Consider the following 18144-nt stretch of genomic DNA (forward strand, 5'->3'; position numbering starts at 1 on the left):
AACTAAGGACAAGGTATGTGAACTTCTTACTGGTCTCTAGCTTCTACTAGCAAATTGAGCCGCGCGATGCTGCGGGTTTGTTTTTTTTCCAAGTTTCATATATAATAGATGAATACCCGTAATCTAAAAAGTATCGGCACTACTTAGAATATAATTTGTTTTTTTGTTAATAATAGATTAGCAACAAATGGGATACAGCAACAACAAACTTTTTCCATGATTTGTAGAAATTTACAAATACAAAATAGAATTGATTTCCCTTTAAAAAAAATTATAAAAAAAAAAAAGAAGAAATAAAATTGAAAGGATATATGGCTGAATTGTAAAAAATAAAATGGCAGAACTATAATTTCAGTTAAAAGTCGGGGGCAAAACCGTTACTTCACTGTTACATGAACAGTGCATCCATCTTTAATTTTCAATTAAAAACCGGGGGCAAAACCGTCACTTCACTGTTACATGAACAGTGATGAACAGTGCATCCATATTTAGTATATGTATAATAATATATGTGTTGACTGTTAAGTGAATTGCATTTTTTTTTTTTTGGAATGTAAGAAGTGAACTGCAGTTTACCCAAACGTTCTTCTTAGGAAAAATTTTGGTAAAAGGGTTTGTCCCTTTTATTTATGATGAAGTAGCGTACATTAAATACTATTTCTATGCAATCACCAATTTCTATTACATTTTTTTTTTATTAAAACCAATTTCTTTTACATTTTGACTTGTGGGAGTTTGACTATAGCTGAAGAGGTCTCAGAATTTTACATTAGGATCAGACCTAAAGACCCACAAAACCAACACCATGATTTGATGTGTCACTAAATTTTTATTGGGTTTGATTTGCAGTAGCAGGATTAGAAGAATTATTGCTGGGACCATAAACATTATTGGAAGTTTGCCTCACCTGATTGGAAAATGTAGTCTGCCACCGTTCCTGGCAAAACGCTCTTCCACATTGTTATTGAACGACGCCTTGCTCACGAAGTCCTTTACAGTCGTTCCCTCGTCCATCATTTTGTCTTTGGTTGAATTCTAGTTGTGGGAGTTGTAATTCAGTGTCGTTCCCTCACAACTGCTGAAAATTGGACAGTCAAACAGGGAGGAATATGAGCAATCTGATTACTTTCCGAGATTTCCCTCCAATTCGAGCTTTAGCCATAAATCAAAATGGTGTCATAGAAGGTATTATTTGCATACCATTTATTCAATAATCGATATAAATATATAATTATTATTTTCTTGTTCTAAATCTAAAATAGAATATGCTGTGGTGGTTCATAGTTATCGATTCTAAGGACACATGAATTCCTCAAGTTATTGACACGTGGGAAGATAAGAACCCAACATCAGTACAGGGCCGACCTTGCCCATGGGTATCCACTATGCCAGAAAAGCAATCAGACGACAGATCTCCTCTGTCGTCTGATGAAAAAAAATTCTGTTGTCTAGTTTCATCCTAAAATCTTTGTGACATCGTTTTGTTTTTTTGGAAAATGTGAGACATTTTTCTTTCTTTGTGGTGTAAAATAGATGTGAGACCTTTATTGATATTGTATTCTTGATGTTCTTCATGTAAAAAGTAGTTTCATCTTAAAATCTTTGTGGCATCGTTTTGGTTTTTTTTTTTTGAAAAAATGTGAGACATTTTCCTTTCTTTTTGGGATAAGATAAATGTGAGACCTTTATTGATATTGTGTTCTTAATTTGTTGAATCTGATCGATACCATAGTACATTACAAAAATATGAGCAACTAACATTGATTTTGTGTTTCGAGACGGTGTTATGCTCGGTTCCGAATCAAGAATCATAGATTCTTACATGAACGAAAATGGCTTCTAATCCACAAAATAAGTCTTAATGTTGCATATTCTTTTATATATGCCAACTCTCTCTGCCTCACTCCTACATCACGAGTCTTATGATTTGTATTTTCTAATTTTTCAGAATCAGATGAAGAGGAGAAAACTTTTGAGTTATGTTCCAAGCCGCGCATATTTTGCACACAAATGGGAGATGTTGAAGAATGACACGGGATGTATAGACATATGGTTGCCCGGTTGTCCTGGTGAGTTATAACCAATACTCTCTTATCTATCTGATTTTAGGGAGATGTTGAAGAATGGCACGGGATGTATAAACATATGGTTGCCCTGGTGAGTTATAACCAATACTCTCTTATCTATCTGATTTTAGTTTGAGATGAAAACGTTAAAAAATAAAAAATAAAAACTTAGCACTATTAATGCCATCATATAGGCCCCAAAATCGGTTCAAGCGGCATTTAACGTAGCAAACAACTACAGACTATTCTCATGACTTATACCTTGCAAGCAAAAAGAGTGATGCAGACTCTCCATACGGAAATCCAAGTCGAGTTTCTCAAACTCATTAATCTTCTTGTCCAAATTTACCGCAACCTACATTTACACAAGAAATCTGATTACGTTAACTAATGAATACTCAGATATAGGAATTTCATTCATCTCAGAGTCAAGAAGAACTTGGAGTGTCATATTGTGAGTCTCCTTGAAAACAACAATGATGGCAGTGAAGTAACACAAAAAACTTAAGGTGGCGTTTGGTAACGTTTTCAAGTCATTTTTTTATTATGTAAAATGAAAATGGCTTGAAGATTTGTTTGTCGGTCTGTTTTTAAAAATGCAGAAAATAAAAATTAAAAATGATTTTCTATTTTACTCGTAGAACAAGAAAATGACAAATAGACGTTTAACGTTTTCACCTTTTCATTCTCATATTTTAGAAAACATGGAGATATATTTTTCAAAACAAAGAGAATAAGAAAGAAAAGAACGTGCTCTCTTCCATTTTCTCAGGTCGCTCTCTTCTTCTCAGGTCTTTCTCTCATCTCTAGTCGCTCTCTTCTCTCGTTGCTCTCTTCTTCTATCACCAACAACCTTCATATGTATTTCTTAAGTAATCAATCGAAGCTCTCATAAGAATCTCTATGAGTTTTGTATTGAAATATGTTCACTTTTTTAGATGAAAATTATGAGATTATATGTTTATAATAGTGGAACTGTTGATAAGAGAATTACGTAATGTGCCCGCCCTTTGCTGCGGGTTTTATAGTTGATTAATTTAGCTATATTTATGTATGGCAATTAGGATGATTTTGATTAAAAAAGTTACAAAAATATGAGGGAATTCTTGGGGGATTTTTTTGGGGATTCTTGTTCTTGCTTTCAATAGAACATCTTGCCTTTTTCCTTGGATGCACCTCAACCTCTTATGCTTCCTTCACATCCACCAGCTTCAGAAATTCTATAAACCCCATACTTCGTGAAGAAGAGAGTTTAGGGTTGAGATATCAGTAGTCTCTTATATGATATGAAATTATTATGGCCAAAGAGCATGCAACAACGACGAGTAAGAGAAAGAGAAATAGAAACGGCTAGAGCAGTGGAAGGCGATAACACGGGGCGAAGGAGAGAGCAAATGATGCGTGGAGGCTGCTGACAACCAATAAACTGGATACATAAAACCAAGGATGAAAATATAGACTATCGAGGAAATTTCGATGGTTTAAAAAATAGGTATTTCAACGGAAATATTGAGAAAGTATCGATATCGATAAATTTTCTAGAGAAATGATGGAAATAGGGTGAAATGTATCAATAAATTACGTCTCAGCAGGGATGGTTGAGGGATTTTTATGTACCTTAAGCAACCAATGTCTAAATTAATCACCCTAACGTTACCTTGCCTTTTGTCCAAAACTTTCAAATTTGGGCTGAAGTTAGAAATTTTCAAGTTCAGGGGTAAAATCGAAGATAGAAAGGTAAATTATATAAAAATACAGGAGTAAAATTGTCCCATCACTATTCACTGAACAGTAATAAACAGTATTTTGGAATTTGTCTTTTTTTAAAATTTTTTTTTATGTAAAATGGTTTCATCCATTTATTATTAAAATGCAGAACAATTACAGTACAATAGATATAACTAGCAGGGCCCACTCACTATGTGTGTGGAGAGAAGTTAAACGTAGTGGAAAAACTCTCCATACAACTAGCACATTTTCTGCTTTTAATTTTTTTTTTCTTCTATTTTACAATTTTTCATATTATCCTTATTGATTAATTATATCTCACATTTTTTTTATATATAAAGGTTAAATTGATAAAAAATTTAAGTTTTGGAGAGCAAGCTCTCTTCTATTAATAATAGTCAAGGTTTTAAGTTTCTCCGAAACTGCCGAAATTTCCATAAATTTGAAGTACCGAAACGAAATTCACCTGCTATATCATTTCCGTCAGGAGTTTCCCGAAATTTACCGAAATTTTCCGTACATTTCCGCGAAATTCTAAATTTCCGAAATATCTACTCACAGAAAATATATTTAAAAATTCAAACCGAAATTTTGTCTGAAATTTCTCTGAAATTTATGTTAAATTCGTATTTCACAGTTTTCGACTTTTCGCTGACAAAATATGAAATTTTGATTTTTTTTTTTTTCAATCCTCCTTCATAACACAGAAGCTCTATTTCTATCATCCACCATATAATTAATTAATTATTAATTAACAAGGTATGTTGAAGGCTTTACTGTTCTTTTTATTAGTATTTTCTTAGTGCGTGGGAGGATGGAGGAAATATCTTGGTTTCTAACTTTCTATGGCTTTTTGACCACCATGACCATAATGATGTCTTTTAACTTTTTCGTAGGCTTGGAGTTCAGTTTTCTCACAACAAAGTTTGAATGAGGCCATAGTACCTCTTTGCTTTTATCTGCTACCAAAGCACTCATGCTCCAAGTCTCCAACCACATCATGATTCTATTTGCAATCATAGCTGGATACACCGAAAAACCCATCAAGTCATGTTTGTTCACACTTCACACAGTACTTCACAATAATTCTAAATCTACCTATATGGCTATATCTATCATTCTTCGTCCCAAATGCCGCATGCTTCATACAATGAAACACCATATTGGGTAATTCCACAATTTCCAATTTATGGATTGCATGTGGGAAGAGATCAACACACATACATTACCCATGTGATGAAGTACCAAAATCATTTCCAAAATTCATGTACTTGGGAACAGTATTGTATGATACTAAATGGGAGCAGTTCAACCACATGGATCGAACCACATCGTAGTAGCTCTTATTACTAATACTTTATATTGCTTTTGTTGTACTCTTGTTTATTTTTATTTACGGGGTTTTGGTATTACGTCCCCCCCGTTGTATTTTTCTAATTATTAGTGAAAAAGGCGTGATGGCCAAGCCTCCCACTGGGTTCCAGCCATAAAAAAAAAAGTAAATCACATTCACATTATCAATATACATAACATTTATAATTACATATAGAATTATAGATAGTGTTTAGCAACTTACTACAATTTTAGTTAATTACTCGTCGTCTCGTCCATATTAAATATCACAATTATATTATTTATGTATAATTTTAGAGAGTTTACATTGTAAATAGGTTTATTATAGGTTAGTTTAGTCTATGTAAAAGTTTCATTCAAAAATATCATTTTATACATGCAATTCATGTGATTTCTTTATTTTTAACCGAAATTTCCACCGAAATCGAAACTTTCTCCGAAATTTCCTTAAATTTAAAGTATCGAAATCGAAACCGAAACCGAAATTTGAAACCTTGATAATAGTATAGATATACTTATAATTGGTGAGGGTTTTCCTTGGGAAAATTTTTTTTAAAAAAATGACGGGGCGGAACCCATCATCGCTCAAAACTGTGCGTTTGAGCCTTTGAGGTGATAGCAGCGCCATTTGAGTTGGAAGACAAACACCTGCTGCCGCCTCCTCATCTAGTTCAGGTATCAATTTTCACTTGGATCTCATATTGCCTATTTTCCTCATTCTTCCATTTTAGACGTCAATGATGCCTGGGTTTTTCTTTTTCCTTTTCAATTTGCTCAAATTGATCCATTTTTCTTCACCATTTTTGGATTCCTTAGCTTCTCTTCTGTTGGAAATGCTCATAGTGCTTTTAGATTACCTCAAAAGCTCTTTTATGTTGTTTGACATCAATAGCGAAGAAAGTGTTTTCCGGGTGTTCTAAGATTCTTGTAGGATAAAGTTCTTTAGCCAGTGCTTTCAAGTTTCAAGTCTATACCATTTATATATATGCTTCCAGCGAACTGTTTTAACATGCTTCTTGTCACTTCTTCACCATTAATTGTTTACTTCTGTTTTTGCTGAAAATTTGTATTTGACCGAAAAAAATGTTTATGTCGCAGCTGTGTGTTGCTTTTGACGAATCATCATGGGCCTGCATAACCTACCATTTAAAGTTGGACAGGACATAGAATCGAGATCCTTTATGAAAGGTTATCGTGGTGCGTGGTTCCGATGTAAGGTACCTATCACAGTCAAGATCACTAGCAATTATTGATGATAAAAAGTTTGTTTTATTTACGTGCATTTGTGCTTGATCATTTGACATCTTATTGAACAATTTTCAACTTCTTGTATTAGAATCTTGATTTTCACTTCCTCATACTGTTGTCAAACCCATGTACCATATAATCAGAAATCACAGTTAGATTGATTTTACAAAATAATAATTACAATGTCAGGTACTAAGTAGTAATATAATGTGAAGTTATCAATGATTTTGAATCATTGAAACTGGGTTTAGGGTTTAGGGCAGAGGATGGGTAGGCATAATCTTTAAGAACCAAATTATTTACAGACTGTTTTCTTTTGAAAGTATTGGGTTGTTACCTTTTATAAATTTCGGCTGAGAACCAAAATTTGGAGCGGTTCATCTGGTAAAGGACCAGTGCACTCAACATTGGAGTCTTTGTTTCGACCCCTGGGGATTGTATCGCTTTATTTCTTCCGAGTGGGAGGATGTTTTCCCAAATACTCGGCAGTTAGCTCTTACAAGATTTACTTCAGATCACTGTCCTATCTTGTTGGACACAAACAACATAAAATGGGGCCCCACACCTTTTCGATTCAAAAACCTGTGGTTGGAGCACCCTTCTTTTAAAGACAACTTCAAGAAGTGGTACGGTAAGGAATCCTTTCAAGGCTGGAAGCGGTTTACTTATATGAGAAAATTAAGAAGCTTGAAAGGAAAAATTAAAGAATGAAGCAGAGAGATCTTTTTCATGTAGGGATTGAGAAAAAGGAAGTGGTGGCAAAAATAAAGGAGCTGGATGATGAAGAGTTGGAAGGAGGGCTGTGCGGAGATAAGAGAAGGAAGAGACCACTTTCAAGGGGGCATCTAGAAGAGCTGGTTTTCAGTGAAGAATTTTTTTTTGAGGCAAGAGCTAAATTGGAGTGGGCCAGAGTTGGAGATCGCAACTTAAGGCTCTTCCACTGAATATTTAAAGGTAGAAGAAGAAGAAATTTCATTGAAAAACTTGAGGTGAGCAGCGTATAGTTAGTAGTAGATGACTTGCTAATCAAGCAAGAAATTATCAGGTTTCTTGAGAATCTCTACTCAAGTAATGTGGAAGTCAATTGGGGTTTAGAAGGCATAAATTGGGTTTCAGTCAGTGAAGAGAAAGCTTGTTAGTTGGAGGGATCCTTCGAAGAAGATGAAATCAAAAGAGCAGTGATTGACTGCAATAAAGACAAGTTCCCAGGCCTGGATGGTTTTTCCTTGGCAGCTCTGCAAAGAAATTGGGATGTTCTAAAAGGAGAGATCTTGGAGGTTATGGGAGAACTTTTTGAAAATGGCATTATAAACTGGTTCGCAAATGAAACTTATATTTGCCTTATCCCAAAAGAGTTAAATTCGTTAAAAGTGGAAGACTTAAGGCCTATTAGTCTGATAACAAGCCTGTATTATTGCCAAACTCTTGGCTTGGAGGTTAAAGGAGGTGCTAGGAGATACTGTTTCCTGTGCTCAAGGAGCTTTTTTAAGGGACATGCAGATTTTGGATGCAGTTTTGATTGCGAACAAGGTGGGGAGATACTGTTTCCCCCAATCCACATTGAGCAGAAGTTCTTGGATATTCTGGAAGAAAAAAAGTGAAGCTTGGGAATTTGATGGAGGAGGTGGATTGGGGGCCGCCTGAAATCATCAAACTTTTCTATTATTATTAACAGAAGACCTAGAGGAAAGTTTTGCGCCACTAGAGGATTAAGACAAGGTGACTGTGGATGTTCTTAGTAGGCTTATGGAGCAGGCAAGAAATTTCATTGTTGTTGAAGGGCTGACTGTTGGTAGGGAAAACACTGAGATTACCCATCTCCAATTCGCCGATGATACCATATCTTCTTCATTAAAGATAAGGATCAAAATTGGGCCAACTTAAACTTGATCATTGAAAGGTTTTTGCATGATCTCAGGCCTGAAAATCAATAGAGCTAAGTGCTCTATGGTAGGTATAAATACCGATTTTGGTAAGGTGAAGAGGTTGGCGGAGACTTAGGAAGCTGGCCTTTAGAAGTATTTGGGCCTTCCTCTGGGTGGTAACCCTAAGGCTGTTTCTTTTTGGGAACCGGTGATAGAAAAAGTGGAGAAGAGATTAGAAGGTTGGAAAAAAGATTTTTGGTAAAGGGGTGGCCGATTGACTTTGATTCAAGCCGTAGTTACTTGGTGTCCAACATACCATCTTTCTCTCTTCCAAATCCCTTCTAGTGCGGCAAAACTGATCCTTAATGGTTCGAGCAGAAGTCCTTGGAAGGACATTTCTGCGGGACTGGCCAATTTCTTAAGGTGTGTTCATCTTAAGATCGGTAACAGCGAAAGAGTCAGGTTTTGGGAAGACCATTGGGTAGGAGACCAGCCCCTGAGATAATTCGTTCCAAGTTTGTTCAGAATCTCGAGAATTCATAAGCGCCAATAGCAAGATTGGTTTCTTCTATCGATTTTCCAATGAGCTGGAATTTTGGTTTTAGAAGAATCCTATATGATGAGGAGGCCATGGAAGTTGCAGAGTTATTGGCTGCTCTTGAAAATGTCAGGCTGGTGGTTTTTGAAGCTGGATGAAAGAAGATGGAAGTTGGACGCCTCTGGTTCATTCTCATGTAAGTCTTTCCAAAGATTCGTGATGGATGAGAATCCAGATCCTATTTTCCCTCCTGCTAGTTTCATTTGGAAAGCAAAAGTCCCCTCCAAGGTTCATATCTTTGGTTGGCTAGTGGCACATGGAAGGGTGAACTCCTGTCATTTGCTTGAAAGAAGGAGGTCCGGCTGCTGCCTCTCACCATACTGGTGCATTGTGTGCAAAATGAAGGGCGAGAGTTAGTCATGTGTATGTGCACTTTGAAGTTGCTTCTTTTCTCTGGAAGAATTTATTTAGGGAAGCTGGAGTTACTTGCGAGAATCCAGATGAAAGCCATGCTCTTTTCAGCCATCAGTCCATCACATAGTCAGGTCTGGGTAAGGGAATAAAGCCTAGGTTCTCTGGGGAGGTACTATTCTCGCTGTTTTTTGGGTGCTGTGGTTGGAAAGGAACAGAAGAATCTTTGAAGGCTACTTAGAAGTAGGAATGGAGGAGCTATGGGAGAGAGTAAAATCTAGGGAAGCTCTCTGGGCTTCTGTTTCGAAGGCTTTCAGAGACTACTGTCTTTCTTCCATTCTGTTAGATTGGAAGGCTGCTGTATTCTAGGGTGTTAATCTTTTGTAGAGGAGTGAGGTGTTGTCCCAGAATCGTTATTTCTGCTATGTCTTATTTATTTAGAGCATTGAATTAGGGCTCAATAAGTTTATGAAATTTTAGCCACACTGTTCATATTAAGTTTGAAGATATAGAAGTTTTATATGATGAAGCTTTTCTATTGACCCAATTTAAGAGTCGGGGGATTATCTCTTGAAGATGATGATTCTGAAGCAGAAATTATGTAATTCCTTGTCAGTTACAATTACAAAGATCAACTAGTACCTAGATGTAATATCTGATTTTACAATGAGGATGTCGTAAAAGTTTATACAGCAACTATTGTGGTTCATATTAGGCCACTGAAATATTATGATGAACATTATTTGCTGGGTTAAAATTGTTGGAGTGTAATAATTTATCAAGGGCAATTAGTTTTATTGAAGAGTTTTTGATGCAAAACATATGAGCTTATTTCATATTTTTTGATTGAGGCTCATTTTTCTGTTTGTTATTAGATACAAAAATCCTTCCAAACAGTAATCTCATGGGCTCTAACTATGTTCTGTTGGTGTTCAGATAAAAGATTTTGGCTGGAGAAATGGTCAGCTGTCGTGTGCTTTGGAATATTATGACTTTCCAGATGAAAGTAAGTGCTATCTTATTAAGAGTTTAAGCCCACTATGTTATGCAAGTTACGGTTTTAGCTTGTCGCATGAGCAGCTTGAATCTTTTTCTCTTTTATGTTTTGTATGTATTACAAAAAATACACATACAGCAGTGCATAAAATACTAAACAGTATCTGGCCTGTATTATGACGACATGGTCTCCTGTAATGAAAGATATTACTAAGACTGAGCGCTACTACTAGTTAGTTATGTCTTCCTTCATTTTTGTATACTCTTTTATTTTTGTCATATTTGGTTATCGTGTAATATTTGGTGTTATCTTTAATATCTTTTTTTTGAGAAGAAACAGCTTTTTATTAAAAAAGCAAAAATCGAGATACAGGGAGGAGGACAAGGAGTCCGCTTTAATGATCTAAAGAGAGCAGCTAGGGCAATAGGCCTAACATCTCGTCTAGTAATACTAATCAAGGCTTAGGGGCTTATACTACAGCTGCTTGCCAGTTAATAATAATGGAAGAAAGATTATAATCCTTGAATTCCTTAGAGATAGAAACCCATAAGGATGCCCAGAACATGACTCTCTCCCACAGGTCTTCCTTCTCCACCCCTCCATAGTTTTCAAATAATCTTTTATTTCTTTCCATCCAGACCACCCAGACTACAGCTAGCACCCCACAACCCCAAAGGGTTCTGGCCTTTTTACCTTTACCAAAAGCTATGGGGTTTTCTCTTAGCAAGTCACTTCTCTCTAATGGAGTTGTCCAGTCCACTCTTGCCTCCCTAAATAATTTTTTCCATAAGAAATTAGCCACTTCACAATGCATGAAGACATGATCAGCACTTTCCCCTTGAGCTTTGCATAAAATGCACCAGTGAGGAGAAAAACAACTTCCTGGTCTTCTCCTTTGAAGAACATCACATGTATTTGTCTTCCCCAGTACCACAAGCCATCCCAAAATCTTCACCTTAGTAGGGACCTTGACCTTCCAAATAAACTTTGCAGGAGGAAAAATTGGATCTGATCCACCACTAATTAAGAAGCTATGGAAAGATTTACAAGAGAATTTCCCATTAGGCTCAAGCTTCCACCTCCTTTCATCTGGTTTGGACTCCACTAATCGGACATTTTCTAGCTTAACCATCAGCGAGGCAAACTCCTCAATCTCTTGATCATTTAAGTTTCTTCTGAACCCAAAATCCCAGCACATCGGAAAATTGAGAGGGATAGCTAACCTTTCCACTGAATAGTTGGTGTGTCTTGATAGTCTGAACAACCTTGGAAAGTAGAATTTTAAGGGTTGATCCTCTAGCCAAGAGTCTTCCCAGAACCTCACTCTTTTGCCATTGCCCACAATTAGTTTATGACAGAGAGAGTATTGGCTTATTCCTGCTGAAATATCCTTCCAAGGACTTCTACTTGATCCACCCAAACTTGGCTTTGTGTCCCACCCATTCACATCATATCCATATTTACTCCTTATTACAGCATGCCATAAGGACTCTCTCTCCAAAGGAAATCTCCAAAGCCATTTCCCTAAAAAAGACATATTTTTTGCTAGTAGATTCCCGATTCCCAGCCCTCCTCTTTCTTTGCTTTTCGACACCATCTCCCAACGAACTAGATGGTTCTTCTTGCCCTCTCCGACTCCATCCCAGAAAAAATTTTTCAGAAGAGATTCTAATCTCTTTGCCACTCCCACCGGAATTTGGAAAAGAGATAAATAGTATGTTGGGAGGCTGCTTAGAACTGCTTGAATCAATGTCAGCCTACCGCCTCTCGACAAAAAAGCTTTTTTCCAACCCTCCAATCTCTTCTCAATTTTCTCTACAACTGGGTTCCAAAATGAAGCTTGCTTTGGGTTACCACCTAAGGGAAGGCCCAGGTATTTCATAGGCCAAACTCCAATCTCACAGCCTTGATCATCAGCCATCCTTTCTAATCTCCCAGCCTCAGTATTTATTCCAACTACGGAACATTTTGATTTATTGATGTTCAGCCCTGAAAACAAACAGAAACTTTCTAGGACCATGTTTAAATTATTCCAATTCTGGTCATCATCCTTCAAAAAGAAAATTGTATCATCAGCGAATTGCAGATGAGTGATTTCAACCTCTTCCCTCCCGACTACCAGGCCTTCAATTAGTCTACAGTCTTTTGCTCTCTCCATAAGACTATCCAGAACATCCACCACTAGGGTAAAAAGAAAAGGTGATAATGGGTCACCTTGCCTTAATCCCCGAGAAGCACCGAATTTTCCTCTTGGTCTCCCATTTATCAAAATAGAAAAATTTGCTGACCTGAGACAACCCCCTATCCATTTTCTCCATCTGTCTCCAAAGCCTTTACTTTCCATAACATAATCCAAAAAGTTCCACTCTACATGATCATACGCTTTCTCAAAGTCAATTTTGAACACCAGACCCTCTTTCTTCTTCGTCCTTGTCTCATCAACCACTTCATTAGCCACCAAAACTGCATCTAAAATTTGTCTCCCTTTTATGAAAGCGCCCTGGGCAGCAGAAATGGTGTCACTTAATACCTCTCTCAATCTCCAAGCTAATACCTTTGCAATAATTTTATATAAGCTTGTTATTAAGCTAATAGGTCTGTAATCCCCCACTTTTAGGGAATTTGCTTTCTTTGGTATAAGGCAGATGTATGTCTCATTCGTCACCTTATTCACAACTCCGTTTGTGTGAAATTCTGCCATAACATCTAATACCTCTCTTTTGACCACTTCCCAATTTCTTTGTAGAGCTGCGAATGAAAATCCGTCTGGACCCGGAGATTTATCCGTGTCACACTCGAACACTGCTCTTTTAATTTCTTCTTCTTCAAATGGTCTCTCCAGCCATCTTGCCTTCTCTACGCTTATTGGGTTCCAATGGAGACCTTCAATCCCGAAACTCACTTCCTCTTTGCTTGAATAGAGATTCTTATAACGGATGATCTCTTCCTCTATCAAAGCCTCTTCTTCAACTACAATGCCGTTGCTTAATTCCAGCTTTTCAATAACATTTCTTTTTCTTCTGCCATTGACTAGCTTGTGGAAGAATCTTGTGTTGTTGTCTCCTTCTTTGGCCCATTTTAGCTTAGCTCTTTGCCTCCAGAAAATCTCTTCTCTCAGGGCTATCTCCTCCAGTCGCCCTCTTAAAACTTCCCTCTCCCTTTTTTTGACCACACATATACCTGCACTCCTTTCTTCCTCATCCAGCTCGTTTATTCTTGCTTCCACCACTTTCTTTTCTTTCCCAATATCACCAAAAGTCTCTCGACTCCATATCTTTAATTTTCCTTTCACATTCTTGAGCTTTCTCATGAATCTAAAGCCTTTCCAGCCATCGCAGTTTCCTTCATCCCACCACTTTCTAAAGTTTTCTGATTTAATATCTTTTAGTAGTTTCTGATTTATATATTGTTCTCATCTGCAGAAATAACTTGGGAGAAGATATATCAAAACAACCCTGCTGATGGTAAAAGGACAAGAAAGGAGAAGACATTGATGCTGCGTCCTCCCTTTCCTCCTATCTATCGTGAAAGTAAAAGGCCTGATGTCAATACCATATTGGAAGTGATAGTTATTGTCAATGATGCCTGGAAAGTGGGAGATTTAGTTGATTGGTGGAAGGATGGTTGTTATTGGTCTGGAAAAGTAGCAGAAGTATTAGGGGATGAAACAGTGAAGGTAGTTTTTATATTCCTCTCATACTATTTCAAGTGCCGCTTTAGCTTGCATAGTTATCATTTTATGTGATGGTTAGGTATTCATCCCCTTCCCGTTCAAGTTCTGTTCTATTTACCATTCCAATAATTATAACCCAATCCTTGGCAATTTGGCATTTGATTCACTAGGTTGTTAACTTACAAATTCACTCTTGCTGCTGTGCCATACATGCTTGTTTAGGATTTTGTGTTCATGTAGTTCACATACATCATCACAGCGAGGAGATATAAGTTGGAAGCTTCTGGTGCTTTCTCCTGCAAATCCTTTTGCAAGTTCTGATTAAGGACACTTCCATCCAAACTTCACTCTAGTGAACTTAACATGGTCTAAAATTCCTCCAAAGGTGGTTTTAGGTTGGTGGTGGCGCATGAGAGGCTGATGTACATGTGAGATGCTTCAATGGATGAGGCCTAATTGTTGGTTTTTAAAGTGAATAGAGAGAATTCAAATCAAACTTTTTTGCATTGTGAGGTGCCTCCTGGCCTTGGTAAAATTTTTGGAGGGAGGCTGGGGTGACTTGGGAGTCCCCAGCATCGTTTTCTGCTTTCTTTAGCCAAAACCGTCCTGGTTTTGGTAAAGAGAAAGAAATAAAGCCAAAGTATTGTGCGTTTTTTGTTTTGGCTCTTTGGATGCTTTGGATGGAAAGAAATGGGAGTTTTTGATGTCTATGAAGGGAGTAGGGGTGAAGGAGCTCTGGGACAGAGCAAGATTTTGGTTGGCTCTTTGGGCTTTGGTTTCTGAGGCTTTTAATGATTATAGCTTCTCTTGTATTTTGAGGGATTGGAGAGCAGCACTGTTTAGCATTTTTTTATTTCTCTTCAGGGTGCTGTGTGGGTTTGTTGGTTTTTGATGGTTTTGCTTTGAGTTGCTGTTGTGTCTCGTGTGGACATTTTGTTCCAACATTGTGTGTATTTTTCTGTTGTTAACAAAGATTTAGCTATACTTATTCCTCTTATTCATGTGTAAATAAATCATTTGACTGATTACATTTTGCATCAAGTGAACTGCGAATATATTTTAGAGGGTAAGCCTCAGTTATCCTTTTACTGTTTCTGTGGTTGAATGAATACCTGTGCTTGACTTCAGTTTAGAGCCCTGGTTGGTTAACAATAGTCTAAGACTGACTTTCTGTGTTTATGAAAAAAAAGGTTGGGGGTAAACCTATATCCATCCATTTACTCTATCACTGTGTCTGTCATTATATTTCATCTCAATCATAAGCTTGTAACTATAATTACAGGATGTGTCAAGGTACCTTGCTTTTATATGTTGATTCGTGTCGTCTTTTTCCAGGTTGAGTTGCCACGTCCTCCTGTTGGTGAAGGAGTTGAAGGAGAGATGTATGAGGCTTCTTACAAGGACCTGCGCTCATCCTTGGATTGGTCTCTAGAATATGGATGGACAGTACCTACACCCAAGGTACCTATGGCCCATTACTCATCTATCTGTCTCATTTCTCTATGTTGGATTTTGTTTTAAGGGGCAATATCAAATATCTCACCTAAACTGAGACGAGCTAAATTGATTGTGTTTTGAATAATCCCTCAACTCATTTTTCTGAATAATCCTTTCCATCCACTAGGATTGTCAAATACTTGCCAGCTTACGTCTCAAATCACATCATGATGATGTGGCACTTCAGGAATGAAAACTTACAAGTGCAACACATTAACATTACCATGAAGTTACAAAGATCTTTTCAAGGTTTTGTTTATTCATTATTTTGTAGCCCCACCTTCACCTTGTACTGAAATTTTGGAAACGATATAATGTATTTCTGCTCTGCTTTTGGTCGTGGTTCTTACTTCTTGCCATTATGCATGATAAGTGCCACAATCCTTGCCTATCAGCGAACATTTTATCTTCTGCTATGTAGGTGTTCATGCTTTTCACTCAATTAGGAAGAAAACTGTCATTATTCCATTTATACTCAATTGTTTGTAATGCTCTTGGGGTTGCAGGAGAGAGAAAATGGGCATCCTTGTGTTCAAGTAATTAAGCCTGATAATCAAGGTAAGATATCTTTTTACTTTCTAGTGCTCATATAGACAAATATATTTGTGTCCGTGTGTGTGACTGTTTGTGTGCGTGTGCGTGCGCGAGTGCGAGTGTGCCTGAATATAGGTAGGTGTATATCAAGTTGAGAGAATTATTTGATGGGACTAACATTGTAATGGTAATTAGTCAAATAAACTTTGTGGAGCAACAGATAAATTCCATTTTGCTTTTCACATATGGGAGGAACTGAACAGGATATACTCACACTCGCAACAAAGAAAAAGAAGACATTAAGGGATAAATTGTGTTGTAATGGACTTGTGGTTGGTGCCTTGGTGCATCCTGGGCCTCTGGTGATTTGTAGAAGATGTTTGTTTCCTGGTGTTATATCATTTTACTTGTTTGGTATATGCAATCAAGTGTTACCCTAACTTCTTGTCACTTGCTCTTCGATCCACTTTCCTTGACATTGTATCTGTTGGTTTTTGTGGTTCTTCTGTCCAATTAAATCGTGATAATGAAAAATAATGCTAGGTGAACCACATGTAATGATGTGGCATTTGATGTAGCAGTTAAACTTGGTCTATATCATTTGGTCTTTTTAGCATTGTCAATGTTTAACGGCCACATCAAATGCCATGCTGTGTGGCTTAAATGCAATACAGATGAGAGTTATCCATATTGAAATCTGAATCCTTCTCTTACATTCTTGAATGCTGATGAAATATTTAAGTTTATATTTTGATGGAAGTAGCACAATGATGTGATTGATATGGGGGAATGTTGTTGTTGCAGGAGACATTCCAAGCGTGGTGGCCCAAACTGTAGGTGATGGAAGAAGAGATGTACAGGCAATTGCTGGTGCAGATCAATCTTTAGCAGCAAAGGAGTTAGCAGCAAAGGACCCAGCCACTGCAGAAACAAATATGGCGTCTGATGTAGCAGATAGCCTTTTTGGGAAGACGAGTTGCTCAGATAGTGGTTCAAGTTCGCATGTGAAAGATGCATTAAATAAAATGGGGGGAACTGCAACTAGGATAGACATTGTTGATAACGATAGGTCCTTGAAGAAGATGAAAACTGACGAAGGCATAATATTGAATTCGATGAGCTCTGATACATTAGAAGCTGCAATTTTGGACTTGGAGGAACTTGTAAACCGGGTTAAATGGATGAAAGGTATGTTGGAGACTGGAATGCCTTTGACAGGTGCCATGCGCCCCCATTGGAAATTTCTTGGAAATCATACCGTGTTTACGCCAAGTGAAGGTTTTCACTAGTAAGTCAAATGGTATACTAATTCTTTTATAACATGTAAACGTCTGAGTTGCATTTAGACTGCTTTCAATCCATGCTGATTATATGCGTTTGTCATCTTTGTAAACCCCTTGGGGCTTATGTTGGCTATGTAGGAAGGCAGGAGAAAACTGGACATGACAATAGTTCATCTCTGTTCAATCTAGTAACTTCTAGAATTACACCTTTTCTGATGGATTTTGTGTATACCGTGAGTAAGCTTTGTTAAACTATTATTCCGTTGTATTGTTTTAAGCTTAGCATATTTATACCTCACCCTGAACATTCTTCCTGTCTACTGATTCAGTCTATAGTTGGAGGTTGATGATGTTTTATCATCCTGTTCCAGCCCAAGAAGGCAAGGAGCGGCGGAGCTATCGGGAATGAGCGATGTAATTTGTTTGTCCAGTTTCTAAAACCTGACATGACGAAAGCTTTCCGTTGCCTTGGTTACTCAGAGTGGTCGTGTATAGGCTTCCATTCTATACAATTTACTTCTGTTATTGTTTGTATTTTAAGTGTCACATTGCATGTTTTGCGTCTGAAGTTCTGAACTGACATCTTTTAAGTGACAAGGGCCAGGCTTCCACTTCGTAGTGAACTGAAAGAGTGAAGTTGTATCTTAATTATTATATCCATCATCTCAAGTTCTCCATTGCTTTCTTTGTAAAAATGTAAATACTGCGACACGATGTGGAGTTCATGCATGGATTTTTCATACTTTTTTTTAGCAATTTATGCATGGAGTTAAAGACATTACTCGATGGTTATTTATGACCGCAGTTATTAATTTTGTTCATCAAATAAATTGAGAATCCACTTTTCGCGGAGCTGCATTCCGAAACCCTAGTTTCATGAAGTAGGGCGGCGGTTTCGGCCGCTTGCTGTTGACGCTCGGCGTCGCCTTCTCGGTTCGGTAAAGCAGGCGA

General features: G+C 37.4%; 1 protein-coding gene across 8 annotated transcripts; it reads left to right on the plus strand.

Moving 5' to 3' along the window:
• The first annotated feature begins 5683 nt into the window (after positions 1–5683).
• Positions 5684–17935, plus strand: LOC133732211 (uncharacterized). Of its 8 annotated transcripts, none has more exons than XR_009856982.1 (9): positions 5684–5822; positions 6246–6364; positions 10146–10215; positions 13629–13882; positions 15215–15340; positions 15883–15934; positions 16715–17210; positions 17332–17426; positions 17523–17935. XR_009856982.1 is itself a non-coding variant. In XM_062159707.1 (8 exons), the coding sequence occupies exons 2-8, from the start codon at positions 6272–6274 to the stop codon at positions 17527–17529; spliced, it is 1086 nt and encodes a 361-aa protein (XP_062015691.1). In that variant the 5' UTR covers positions 5684–5822; positions 6246–6271; the 3' UTR covers positions 17530–17935. The 8 variants fall into 8 exon arrangements, 3 of the variants coding, with proteins under 3 accessions (XP_062015691.1, XP_062015690.1, XP_062015692.1); XR_009856985.1 differs by having other exon boundaries at positions 17565–17935; XR_009856984.1 differs by having other exon boundaries at positions 16715–17198; positions 17332–17430.
• Positions 17936–18144: the final 209 nt, after the last annotated feature.

The sequence above is a fragment of the Rosa rugosa genome, chromosome 2 (assembly GCF_958449725.1).
Source record: "Rosa rugosa chromosome 2, drRosRugo1.1, whole genome shotgun sequence".
NCBI lineage: Eukaryota > Viridiplantae > Streptophyta > Magnoliopsida > Rosales > Rosaceae > Rosa > Rosa rugosa.